This window comes from Bos taurus, chromosome 2 (genome assembly GCF_002263795.3).
Source record: "Bos taurus isolate L1 Dominette 01449 registration number 42190680 breed Hereford chromosome 2, ARS-UCD2.0, whole genome shotgun sequence".
In the NCBI taxonomy this organism is placed as follows: Eukaryota; Metazoa; Chordata; class Mammalia; order Artiodactyla; family Bovidae; genus Bos; species Bos taurus.
The window spans coordinates 84349490-84363828 of NC_037329.1; the positions used below are offsets into that span (position 1 = coordinate 84349490).

Genomic DNA, 14339 nt, shown 5'->3' on the forward strand with positions numbered 1-14339 from the left:
AAGCAACCAGTAATAAGGCTTTTTTTGGTCTTACCTGAGTATATTTCTATTTGGAGCTGATATTTAAAAGTTTCTTAGACTTTGTATTAGAAAGATTTCCATAGATTATAGTGTGTTGGATGCTTAGATTCTTTAATGCTCACAGGAGAGTTTTATAATTAGAGTCTCTAAGTAAACAGTTTTATTGCTATGACTGTGCCTTTAGACATTGGCAAACTTTTATTTAAATCTAAATAGTGTAAGTGAACCACAGCCTTAAGTCATTTTAAGCCCCTGTTTCTAATAAGGTGGACCACTGAAAATACTATTTCTAACTTGGTCTGAGTTTAATTCTTTTTTTAAGTATTCAAGGTAACCACCTTGAATATAGTTGTTTTGTTTTTAAACACAGTAGTGCCAAAATACAAAGTTTCTTAAAAAACATAGTCTGGGTAGGATAATCAGTCTTCCATGACTCATTTATCTTATGTTTATTCTTTGGAGCTTTTTTGTTTATAATGGCATACTAATATTGATCATTACTTTCTTCCTACAGCGTGGATTTGTGGTATCATTTCTATCACTGTCATTAGCCTGCTTTCCTTGCTAGGCGTGATCTTGGTTCCCATCATTAACCAAGGATGCTTCAAATTCCTTCTTACATTCCTTGTTGCACTAGCTGTAGGAACAATGAGTGGAGACGCCCTTCTTCATCTACTGCCCCATGTAAGAAACCTTTTAAATCTTTTTAAGAAGTAAAAGTATTTCAGCTAAAAGGGTCCTTTATTAGCAAGCTGTAGCATACTAATCTAATATTTCTGTTGTTTTATTGCTTATAGGATGAAGTATTTTTTCATTTGTACAGTTTTAAGTAGTATTTTAAAAATTGAATTTATGAGATTTTAAAGTAGCAAAAACTGATAGTGTCAGTTTTATCTTTACTTGTCACAACATATACATATTGTATCATCACAATGCACGTTTTCACTCTCTTACAATTACATATGTCACTTACACCTTAGTAAGCTGAAATTTTAAAAATGCTCTATTAGTTCTGAAAGTGAATATTTAGTGATCAGTGAGTGTTTTATTTTTGTGGTTTCTCAAGAAAGCCATTAGAAGAAATCTATATAGTATTTTATAAAGGGCTTCCCTGGTAGCTCAGACGGTAAAGCGTCTGCCTACAACGTGGGAGACCCAGGTTTGATCCCTGGGTCGGGAAAATCCCCTAGAGAAGGCAATGGCAACCCACTCCAGTAATCTTGCCTAGAAAATCCCATGGACCAAGGAGCCTGGTAGGCTACAGTCCATGGGGTTGCAAAGAGTCAGACATGACTAAGTGACTTCCCTTCACTCTTCATATGGTATTTTTTAATGATTGTACACATAACCAGTGCTCCACAGGCATCTTTATTTGAGCAGGAATAGGCAGACATCTCCAGTTAATGATTTTAGATGTTTAAGCTCTTTACTCATGGGGCCGTTTATCTTTTCACCTGGTGTACCACTTGTGTTCTTCCATTTGGGAACACTTCTAATGATATGATCATAAGTCCACACTCCTGGGTTTCTGAGCCGGTGCAGTGGTAAAGAATCCACCTGCCAATGCAGAAGACGCAAGAGACGCAGGTTCCACCCCTGGGTAGGGAAGATCCCCTGGAGGAGGAAATGGCCAACTCACTCCAGTATTCTTGCCTGAAAAATCCCATGGACAGACGAGCCTGGTGGGCTAAGAGTCAGATGTGACTGAGCACTTGTACAGGCACATGCATCACACTCCTGTTTCCTTGCTTATCAACCTTTTAAAAGGTTTATCACCAGTTAAGAGTGTTTGAACCAGTATTACTGTCTGTCCTTCAAATTATGAAAACAACAGAGCTTTTTTCTTTTCTGAATGTAAAATTATAGATTTGAACATTTATGTTCTCATCTCTTCCCTTCTGGAGTATTTGGAAGACAGTATTGTATTTGTGTGTTGTGTACACCTGTTCTTCCTTTCTGCACTCCTGGTTGAGAATTCCCGATCTAGTGTCTAGAACAGTGTATGGCATTGCCTTTTAAAAAATTAATATTAAGACTGTGAATGTGCATTTTTTTTTTTTTGCTGTTGATTCATTATATATAACTTATTTTCCCATTTATTTTAACCCCTTGCCTGCCCTTTCTCCCCAGCCACCAAGCATAGCAACAGTCTGCTTCAGAACTGGGCCAACAGTTAAAGTGCAAACAATGTTTAAGTGCTGTTTAACTTATTTTCTTAAGTGTTAATTAAATGAAGCTATTACCTTTTGTAATGGTCTTATCTTCTTTAAGAGGTTTAGAAACCTCTTCTGTTGACCACTTGCAAATAAGGAAAGAATGTAAATAAATGTTACAAAGAGGGAAAATACTGAGGACCAGTTTTCTTTTACACTCTCTAAGATTAATATGATAGAACTTACATGTTTTGCAGTTTTAAAAGAGCTTTGTTTCTGTACACACATTTATTTTTGCTAAAGATTTAAAATGTAGAAAATTAAATGCATGTTTAAGTATATACTTTTGCTCATGTTCAACAGTATGTGCAGACATAACATCTCATCACTTCTTTGAAATAATTAAGAAAAGAAAAGTATTATAAAAATTAGCTTAAGAGAAAGTTAGATTATAGGGAGTTAGAAATGGTTACCTGCTGGTGAATTAGTCTATTTTAGTTTTACTTCAGTTTACAAAGGACCCATCATTCCCTCTGTTCTTACTCCTGGATTGATTCTTACTATAGGATGTATTAATATTTTAACCCCGATAGCTGTTTGAAATTTTTGGTCTTTGTTTTAGAGTTACCATGAAGTGTAGTACTTTCCAGGCCACTGAGTATAACAAAATTAAATGGAAGACTACTTATATTCAAGTGATGTAACAGGGGATTTTTTTCTTTTCTGGAGATTATATTCGCAAAGTAGCATTGAATTGCTGGTTTAGAAGCTTTTCTTATTCTCATTAATAGTCTCAGGGTGGACATGATCACAGTCATCAACATGCACATGGGCATGGACATTCTCATGGACACGAATCTAAGAAGTTTCTGGAAGAATATGATGCTGTATTGAAAGGACTTGTTGCTCTAGGAGGCATTTACTTATTATTTATCATTGAACATTGCATTAGAATGTTTAAGCACTACAAACAGCAAAGGGTAAGTATTTTTTAATTATTTGTTTTCCGAAAGGTAGAACTCAAAAACCTTTATTTTTGGGAAGGCCTTGTTTTTTCTTAATCATGGTGTTGGTATGTATTAAATAGCATTGAATAAACTGTCTTCAGAGGAAAAACTGATCTTTGCCAGTTTTTTTTGTCATTACATTTGTTTTAGCATTTATAATCAAGCTATAGGAGTCCAGTTTCAGTTAATTTTGTGTTGCTTCTTATCTAGTTAACTTAAATAGTTTGGAAAAATACTGACCAATTTATGGTTACTAAAAATGCAAAAATATATAAATAGAATTTAATTGGTCTTCATAGGTAATATTTTCAAGTTTTAGAGGCTTTCACTGACATATCTTTTAATGAAAATGTTTTCACACAACAAATTTCTATACCAGAAATACCTTGCCAGTAGGGTAAGTAAGTACTAAAGGTAAAAAGAATTTAGATTCAGAGGGCTTTGTAGGAAGAAAATATTAATGAAATTAAGGATTTGGTGGTTCATTTAAAGTAACAAAACACTTCGGAGATGGTACTTGGACTATTGATTAAATGCCCTGTTTGTCATGAACTGTCTTTTGGGTCACATTTACTAGAATAAGACAAATATCTAAAAGAATTTTTCCCACAAGAAAATAAGATACTGTCATTCACTATGATTTATACACTTCCTGTTCACATCTGTCTCTAAGGCTGTTCTTGAATACATCTCATTAAAATGATTGTGATATTGATGCTGATTGTTTTCAGTATATTTTGTTTAAGTAAATCCTAGAGGACATTTTTAGAAAGCTTCACAAAGTAACAAGTTAGAAAATTTTTACATTTTCTTAGTTAGCTACAAATATTAAAAACAAAAAATCTTCAAGAACAGTGGATAGTCATTGTCATCATAATATATACAGTCCACTCTTATAATATAACTTTAATGCTGTTTTTTTACAGATATATTCTTGTTTGTGTATGTATGTGTTTTGTATATATCCTCTTGGGACATATGGCTTAGAACAGAACTCTGAACTGGGATTCAGGAAAAGTGATTCTGTTTCTTGTCTAGCCACAAACTAGCTCTGAAACTTTGACTCATGCATCATGATTTCCAGTTGTTATCTAAATGCATAGGGAAATAAATTCTACTTCTCATCTGTATTTTCATATTATATTCCAAGTAGTGTATTTAATTTTAATGGCCATATTTTAGTCAGGGCATTGTATTTAATTGCTTCTAGAGGAGATTTGATCAAGATGGTGCATTCAGTGAAGTGTTATCTCAGGAATGGTCAAAGGACCTGGGAAGGATCAACTTAGAGAAAAGTGAAAAGATCTAACAGCCTTTGGCTTGTGAAGGGCCATGTGAAAGGTCATGTGGATAGGTGAAGAATTGACAATGGTGGGAGGGATGCCAAGGTAAAATTGACTGGAAGGAAATGAATCAGAGATTACTGCAGGATATTTAGAGGAAAGGTGAAGAGGTCTTGAGTCATGACATGGGGAAGAGAATGTGATTAAGATAATTATTTAAATGAGAGAATCCAGAAGAAGTTGATAAACAATTTAAAGTCCCTCTCTGTAAATAACAAATTTAGAACACAATACAAATTGCAAGGTTATAAAAAAGTTTTGGATTTACTGTGAGGCTCTAATTTTCTTCGATTGTGTGTACTAACATTGATGCAAAGAAACAGGAAAACAATAGAATGGGAAAGACTAGAGATCTCTTCAAGAAAATTAGAGACACCAAGGGAACATTTCATGCAAAGATGGGCACAATAAAGGACAGAGATGGTATGGACCTGACAGAAGCAGAAGATATTAAGAAGAGGTAGCAAGAATATACAGAAGAACTATACAAAGAGATCTTAATGACTCAGATAACCACGATGGTGTGATCACTCACCTAGAGCCAGACATCCTGGAATGTGAAGTCAAATGGGCCTTAGGAAGCATCACTAGGAACAAAGCTAGTACAGGTGATGGAATTCCAGCTGAGCTATTTCAAATCCTAAAAGATGATGCTGTGAAAGTGCTACACTCAATATGCCAGCAAATTTGGAAAACTCAGCAGTGGCCACAGACTGGAAAAGGTCAATGTTCATTCCAATCCCAAAGGCAACACCAAAGAATGTTCAAACTACTGCACAACTGCACTCATCTCACATGCTAGTAAAGTAATGCTTAAAATTCTCCAAGCCAGGCTTCAGCAATACGTGAACCATGAAATGTAGTCCTTTAAGAGAAGTTCAAAGTAAATAAATTTTTATAATTTAATCTTGAACGCATTTTGAACCTAGACTTACTGACAAAATTGAACACATTTTTATAAAGCAAACTGATGGATGAGAAGAGAATTGTCAAAACATGGCAATTTTTTATAAATTTGAAATTGTGGGAAGTAAAAATCTATGTGGCATTCTAAATGTAATAGTAAGGAATTCTTCAAGTATACCAGAGAGTCTAGGTAGATAAATCAGTTCACCTCCTTTATAATAAATAGGACAATAAGTAACCTAAGATGAAAAAGTATATAGTGTTTTTTAAGAAAGGCAATTAATGATACTTGAGTAGAACAGACATTTGTTGTTCTGTGGAGATGAATCAACTATTGGAAGGAAGCTTTCAGAACACAAGTAACATACCAGATGCTGACTAGTTTCAGCAAGTTGGGGCTTTGTGGGTAGTCACTTGGCAAGTTTTTAGGAAAATCGACAGTCAGAAACAAAGCAGTTAAACAGACTCCCAGCTGGTGTTTTACTTTCTATATCTGTCTCATTGACTTTTGTATTGTTGTTGTCTTTTCCTTCCTTTTTTTTTTTCTTCATCTCATGTTAAAACTGCTGTTTCTTTTCTTCTCTTTAGGGTGTCTCCATATTACTTTCTTTTGAACATTTTCTGTTTCCTCAGTTTCTATTACCTACTGCTTTGAAGCAGAACAACCCCAAGCCCCCAAAATAGGCAGGATTCAGTGGGACAGTTCTTTTGCTCCACATGGTGTCAGCTTGAGTGACTCACTCAAACTCCTCTGGTCTGGGTTGACTAGGGCAGTTTAGGGCTGGAAAGGTCTCAGAATGCCTCAGTCTGTTTCTGCATCTTGGTACTTCTCCACATGGCCTCTCTTCAGAGTCTAGACTGAGGTTTTTCATAGCATAGTGGGCAAATTCCCTAAGGAAAAAGCAAAAGGTGCCAGGCTTATCTCAGACTAGGCCAGAACCGGCACAGAATAACTTCTGTTGGATTCTCTTTGGTCAAAGCAAGCCAAAAGACCTGTGAAAATTTAGGGACAAGGAATTCAGTTCAGACACTGTTGTGTCTGACTCTTGCGACTCCATGAACCACAGCACGCCAGGCCTCTCTGTCCATCACCAATTCCTGGAGCTTACCCAAACTCACGTCCATTGAGTCGGTGATGCCATCCAACCATCTCATCCTCTGTCATCCCCTTCTCCTCCTGCCCTCAATCTTTCCCAGCATCATGGTCTTTTCAAATGAGTCAGCTCTTCACATAAGGTGGCCAAAGTATTGGAGTTTCAGCTTCAACATCAGTCCTTCCAGTGAACACCCAGGACTGATCTCCTTTAGGATGGACTGGTTGGATCTCCTTGCAGTCCAAGGGACTCTCAAGAGTCTTCTCCAACACCACAGTTCAAAAGCATCAATTCTTTGGTGCTCAGCTTTCTTTATAGTCCAACTCTCATATCCATATATGACTACTGGAAAAACCATAGCCTTGACTAGAGGGACGTTTGTTGACAAAGTAATGTCTCTGCTTTTTAATATGCTTCCTAGGTTGGTCATAACTTTCCTTCCAAGGAGTAAGCGTCTTTTAATTTCATGGCTGCAATCACCATCTGCAGTGATTTTGGAGCCCCCCAAAATAAGTCAGCTACTGCTTCCCCATCTATTTGCCATGAAGTGACGGGACCGGATGCCATGATCTTAGTTTTCTGAATAGATTCCACCGTAAGATTCCTTATGGATGGAATAGAATACTTATACAGGGAGAAAAGAAATCGATGGTAACCATCTTTTGGAGACTCTACTGCATGTTCAGCTAGCCATAACAAATCTACTTACGCAGCAGTTAGAAGATTTAAACATCTGAAATGTAGTTCACAGCCTATAAGCAAAACCAGCAAGGATTTACTTTTATTCTGTTCTAAAATAGTTATTTACTTTTTAAAAAGTGAACATTGATTAGAAGTATAAATTTAAGTCAGAAGAGTTGTTAGTGATAGACTGATGAGAAGAAGCCAGACTATTAAGAGATAATGTAGGAAAATTCAAAACAATGAAATATAACAGACTTTATTAGTAGAGAACAGATTAAATGAAAAAGGAAAGTTGTCTTTATTGCAAAGCTGTTAAGTCAGTAATTAATTGGTCATTTTCATATATCACCTCATTTAATCCTTGTAAGAATCTCATTTTCATTTTATAGATGAATATTTTTAGGGTTAATAAACTTAGCTTGTCCAAGTGTCATAAAGGTAAACTGTAGACTTAAGATTTTAATTCAAGTTTGTCTCTATTATTGTCACATATAGGGGAAAGTGACATTGTGATAAATACAGAAAGAAATTAAAAGGAATAAGCCTTCATTTTTTAAAATTTCCCATTCTACACAGTATTAAATGAGAGCAATATTACATATATTTCATGCATTTTGTTTGGGTTGCACATAATAATACAGTACTCTTTACCCTATTCTTATCTTGGAAGTATATGAATTGGACCATTTAGTTGAATATTTGAAAAAAAAAAAAAACATGCAACTTTAGTTGGAGTTTTCATCTGCTTAGGTCTTTTGATTAATTTCTAAAAGTTTTTTTCTCCTTTTATAAATATTTTATAAAATTACCACCATTTATTCCCATAGATGTTAACAGTGAATACTGTTACTAATTGTGCCTGCAAATTTAATGCTCATACCAGATTTTTCTTTTTTTCAGGGAAAAGAGAAATGGTTTATGAAGCAGAACACAGAAGAATCGGCTATTGGAAGGAAGCTTTCAGATCATAAGTTAAATAATACACCAGATGCTGACTGGCTTCAGCTCAAGCCTCTTGCCGGTAGACAACAGTTCTGACTAAAGAGAAACCTTTAAAATATAAAAATTGAAATTTTGCATCTAAACTGTACCTGTGTTGTTTGAAATTTGTCTTTGTGGCTTCTCTAATATTAGTTTCTTTTATTTCCTTATGTGTCTCAACTGATTTTGTTCATGTTATGATTATTTTCAGCCTTATTTATTATACTGGGATATAGGGCCAATTCATTATATTACCAGGCAAGGAAGATATTGCACTTTTTACTTTACAGAAAAAAAAAAAGAAACAAAACATCTTTAGTGTTTTATTTCTTGGTAATGCAAAAATCTCTGTGCCCTCCATATATGATTGTTTTCATGTGAGAAAAGGAGAGTAGGCCTTTGTACTTAAAGGAGAGTGATCTTGTACATAAAAATCTCTGCTCATCCATTCATCTATTGTGTTTTGTATTGATGTAATGAGGTAGCTTAAAATTTTCAGGAAAACCTAATATTTAACTATAATTTTTCCTGTTTGTGAGCTTATATTTTCCCCTGAATATTACTAATGATTTTCTGTAGAAGAGGCAACCGTAGACTCTGCCCCAAAATACGTTTGTGAAGCAAATCTTTGTCATAAATAGCTTTTGTAAACTAGGTGAGAGGCCAACTTTCATTTAAAAAAAATGTGACAGATGTTATCACTTATGGGTCTTTTTTTTTTTTTTTCACTTATGGGTTTTTAAACTTCATTTTCCTAAAGATCTAGAAATTATCTTGTTCAGATATGTAAAGCACCCAGAGGAAGCAAGTGGTTTAACTTTTCTTTGTTTTCTTAAATGATAAGAGAAAGTTAGAGTGGGTAAACTTTAAGGTTCCTTTGTTCTCTGAAAAATTATGGGTTTATTTTGTTACCATGGGAATTCTACAGTAACTTTCCACTTTTATTTTCAACTGTTGGTGATGTGTTCCTTAAGCTTCACATGTCTTCATGAGTGCCAGTTTCTCTCCTCTCTGCTATTGATTTCAGTTCCCTTCATTTACTTCATCTGATTCATCTTTTAGACTCTCAAAACCCCAGTTTATGTGTATGCATATGTATATTTCCTTATTTATTTGGTTTTTTAATATCTATTTAGGAATTATAAAAGACTTTCACCTAGGAAATTTTCATTACACTGCTATTTTGTCTGGGTTTAAATTAAGCAAATATGCATTCATGTACTTGTTGATAAAGCATATCCTTTGCCATTATAAATATAGGAACTGATGACTCGGTTGTTTCTGAAGATCGACTTAATGAAACTGAACTGACTGATTTAGAAGGCCAGCAAGAATCCCCTCCTAAAAATTACCTTCGTATAGAAGAGGAGAAAATCATGGACCATTCTCACAGTGATGGAATGCATGCCATTCATGAGCATGACCTCCATGCTGCTGCACATAACCACCATGATGAGAGTAAAACTGTGCTGAGGAAGCATAATCATCAGTGGCACCACAAACATTCTCATCATTCACATGGTCCCTGTCATTCTGGATCAGATCTGAAAGAAACAGGAATAGCTAATATTGCTTGGATGGTAATCATGGGAGATGGCATCCACAATTTCAGTGATGGGTTAGCAATTGGTAAGTGGGCTTAAAACTTGGGTTATAATTTGTTATTCCTTAAGACCATTTTCTGTTTTCCACTGTTTTAGTACTAATCTTGGAGCTTAACAAGTATACTATTATATATTAGTCCTGTCATTTGGCTTTTCCAAAGGCGATGTCAGCGTCTTTGGTGTTTACTTGGGGGCATAAAGGTATACTTTCAGTGGGTTTTTCTTTGAACATGTAAACAAATGTCTGCAGTATACTTCTTTAGTAACTTGATTTCTTATTGAAGGGATAGTTACCATATTGAAAAAGCTACCTTAACATATTTTCAAATACATTTATACATTTCCGAATGAGAACAAATGAATTTGAATCTTGGGTTTAAAAATTTTTTTATACTTTAAAAAGTGAAGAAAAACTTTACAATGGTAAAAATCCATTATATCAAATTCAAATATATGTTAGAATCTTGTTAATATAAACTGATGTTACCAGTTTAGGAGAACATTAAAAGTGATTAATACATAATTTTCTTTTGAGATCCAGACTATTAAATAATTATTCAGAAGTAGGCTTTGGTTTCTTTCAGGAGAGACCATATTTTTGAAGCTACAGTGGCTGTCATTGTTAAAGAATAAAGAATTTTACTAGTAGTAGCAAACGCATGTATACCTCTGATTTCAGTTTTCAGGACATACTGACAAATAATAATTTATACCATTCATGCTCTAGACCTAGAAAAATTTGGATATAGATGCTTTTAAATATTTGAATATCTATAAATATTAGTTTGTAAGAACAAGTGCAGTTATAGACTTACGTGACTTAAAATTGAGGTCAGAGATTGAAACACTAAAACTGTTACTGCTCTGACACTGTGGGTGAATTAGAAGATTACACAAATAGAGAATTTAATTCAATAGGGTATATTTATTTCATTGATTAGCTTTCTCTGGTTGTCACATACCTGTTGTACTTTACTCTCTGTGTGTTCAAAACCTATAGTGTATGAGATTAGTGAGTCACTCATCATTATGAAATTAGGTAAAAGAGAATGCACCTGCCATTATGAATGAAAATAGAAAAAGAGAAGATCAGTAAATGTCACTTGGATTTTTTCCACCCCCCTGACCTTAGGAGCGGCTTTCAGTGCTGGATTGACGGGAGGAATCAGTACTTCTATAGCTGTCTTCTGTCATGAACTGCCACATGAATTAGGTAACATGATCTTAAAATTTATCAGATTTCATCATATGTAAGAGTTAATATAAATGCACCTAAATTTTAGAGATGTTAAAACATAAAAAATGGCTGATGGCAAGTATTCAGTATCATCATTCTCTTATTTACTGAAATTTTTGTTAATGTGCTTCCAAAAGTGTGTATTGTTTTTATGTATTTTTATTTTATATAAACAATATTGTTATAGCCCACTCTGTTTCTTATTTACTAATCAGTGTATTTTTAACTCCATGAATTAATTTAATGCTGTTTCTGCCTAGTACTTGAAGGTGTGTATTTACCACACTTTTACATACTTAGCACCCAGTAATTGGACTTACCATGTATCCTGCCACCACAGATAATCCTGCATTGAACATCTGTAGACTTGATGCTGAGAGACCCTTGTGAGAACATCGTATGGGGTATATACCTGGGAACAGAACTGATGGATCCTAAGATATGCATGCCTGAGAGTATCATAACACTGTCGAGAATGACCAAACTAATGTCCTCTCTAGCAGTAATAACTGAGAATTCCTTTGTTTCTTCATCCCTGGTAACACTTAGCATTAACTCTCTAATTTTTGCCAATTTATAAGGTGTACAGTGATATTTCTTTATTGTATTAATAGGCATTTTTTGATCCAGCAATCATTTTTTAAATTTCTCTTATGTTTTGGTTTCCTCCTATAAATTGAAAAATGGAAGAAAAAATATGAACATACATTCACATAGAAAATATGAGGGATATGAAGGTGACATAAATTTGAAAGAAAAAAAACTGCATCTCTTGAGTATCCAAGGAATTTCTTCATGTGCCCCTCCTTCTGACTGAACTGTCTATCATTTTGACTGTTTATCTTGATTGGTAGTATACTGATTGGCCCACTTTGAGTAGAATTAACTTATATAATTTTCTTAATTACTAACTGCTCATATAAAGTAAAAAAAAATCTCTTACTGCTTACTTGGTGCTGATTCTTTAGGACTTGATTCCCTATAGTTTTATTTACCTTGTCAACATTCGGCATATAATCACATATCTTGTTTATGCCCCATAATCCTTTATCCAGACCCTTCATTGTCTTTTCCTTGGGCATTTTCCTTAGGGAGTACTTATAGTTCTGGTTTCATTCTGTTCCAGTGTATCTTATATACCTATTTTCTTGACATATGCCTATGTTACTCTATGACTAGATGTGACTTAATCAAAATCTTTCAGTCCCCTTCCTTTACATATAAAGTAAAAGCTGAGAGGCATTAATGTTCCTTTCAGTGACCTTCACATCTGGCTTCCAGCTACCTTTTCAGCCTCACTCACCGAATTGCTGTTACTTGTTTTCGACTTCACCCAAACACAGTTAGTTCATCAAACCTGCACTCTGGGTGCCTGACCTATTTCTTTGCTTATTCCCTCCTAATTGGCTTGTCCTGCTAGGGCTGTCCCTAGTGGAGCATGTTAAGTCTTTTTCCCTCTAACTTCAGTACTGCCTTCCAGTACACCATGCCTCAGGTTTATCTTTCCTCTAAACTTTATCACTTACTTTCTCTAGGTCCTTCTTTTAATGCTTAGTATATTTCCCTTTTAGACATCCTATTTGCTTATAATGTAGGTTTTTTTTGTGTGCAGATATTATATCTCACATTGTGAGATATTATATCTCAGTTATATTTAACTGCTTTCCTATGCTAGTAAGAGAATGATGTACCAAATACCTTCCTTGCATTTCAGGAGCAACACAAATCAAGACTGTCTGTCAGTTTTTATATATAAGAAACATTGCCTAATTGTTTTAACCCTTTTTTTTTTTTAAGTTTGCTTAGTAATAAACTTGGATAGTCACACGCACATCCATAGTATGCCAGGAAAGCCTTCAGCTTCCTTCCTACCACCCACTACCCCCTAAAAGGAATATGTCAGGCCACTTTATAATTAAGTATGGTTATACCGAATTCTTCTTAACCACTTGCCATGCTCCATTTCAGCACAGAATTGACAGCAGAGATGTTGGAAATGAGGGAGGGTTGCCTTCCTCAACCTTACTCCTTTTTCCCCCTGTACTTTCTTATTGAAGGAGTGATACACAATGATAACTACACATAAGACAAATGTAGTACATAGCTTACTGGCTAGGTAAGCCCTTGTTTACCCAGTGCATTGTTCTGGTGAAAGCCTGAGCCAAGACACCTCAGTGAAATATTGAGACTCCAAATCTCTACCTGTTCTACCCCACAAACCAGAGATTAAGATGTTACTATTTGGGGCTTTCCTCGTGGCTCAGACAGTAAAGAATCTGCTTGCAATGCAGGGGGCCCAGGTTTGATCCCTGAGTTGGGAAGATCTCTTGGAGAAGGGAATGGTTACCCACTCTGGTATTCTTGCCTGGGAAATCCCATGGACAGAGAAGCCTGGTTGGCTACAGTCCACGGGGTCACAAAAAGTCGGACACGACTGAGCAACTAACACTATTGCTGTAAGAGGAAACTCCAATCCAGACGTACATCTGCTCTGCCAGAAGGAGAGGAGACATGAAAATGTATGTTTTCCCCAGTGCCTTGTGCTAAGTTGACAAACTGCCCCATGCTAGTTGCCTAAGCTCCTGGGAAAGGAAGATCCTAAAGAAATGACCCAGCTTCCTCCTCTGGAGTGGGCCTGAAGGGCTTTGGCTTTTTTATCCATCTACAATGTGGAGATGGTCTAAAGGAAGTTTTTACCTTTAAGACACAGTAATGAGCACTTTGGTAAAACAGGGCCAGATATATGTCTCTACTATGATTAGATTATCCATACTTATTTGGAGAAGAACAGAAAGTAGAGAGAGGCATAGAAGCTTCTGAGTCAGAATTTCTAGGCAAAGAGAAAAACCCATGCCTTTGACGCTGCAACAAACACTAGGCAGGTGGATAGGGACAAATTCTCTTTCCACTTAGCAGTTTAAGATGTTGGCAAAGCAGCCTAATATGTCACATTCTAGGATACTTTGATATAAAACCTGTTTTGCCCTAGCTAAATTTTTGATTATGAATTCTTAAAACTATTCTGAGATTTTTATACTAAAGTGATACCCTAAGGGAATAAACATGTACAGTTGACCCTTGAACAACATGGGTTTGAACTGTGCAGAATTTTTTTTTCTGTAGTATATGAAAGTGAAGTGAAAGTTAATTTCTCATTCATGTCCAACTCTTTGGGATCCCCTGGACTGTAGCCTGCCCAGCTCCTCTGTCCATAGGATTCTCCAGGCAAGAGTACTGGAGTGGTTGCCATTTCCTTCTCCAGGGAATCTTTCCTACCCAGGGATCAAACCCAGGTCTCCTGCATTGCAG

General features: G+C 35.5%; 1 protein-coding gene across 8 annotated transcripts in view; it reads left to right on the forward strand.

Annotated features, from left to right (window-relative positions):
- SLC39A10 (solute carrier family 39 member 10) overlaps window positions 1–14339 on the forward strand; it is a 162581-nt gene that overhangs the window by 135144 nt on the left and 13098 nt on the right. For all 8 annotated transcript variants that reach the window (XM_025001833.2, XM_010802174.4, XM_059874558.1 and 5 more), the window contains 5 exons: window positions 536–705; window positions 2966–3154; window positions 8109–8229; window positions 9450–9818; window positions 10926–11006. In XM_025001833.2, the coding sequence (XP_024857601.1) occupies window positions 536–705; window positions 2966–3154; window positions 8109–8229; window positions 9450–9818; window positions 10926–11006 (930 nt within the window). The remainder of the gene's footprint in view (window positions 1–535; window positions 706–2965; window positions 3155–8108; window positions 8230–9449; window positions 9819–10925; window positions 11007–14339) is intronic.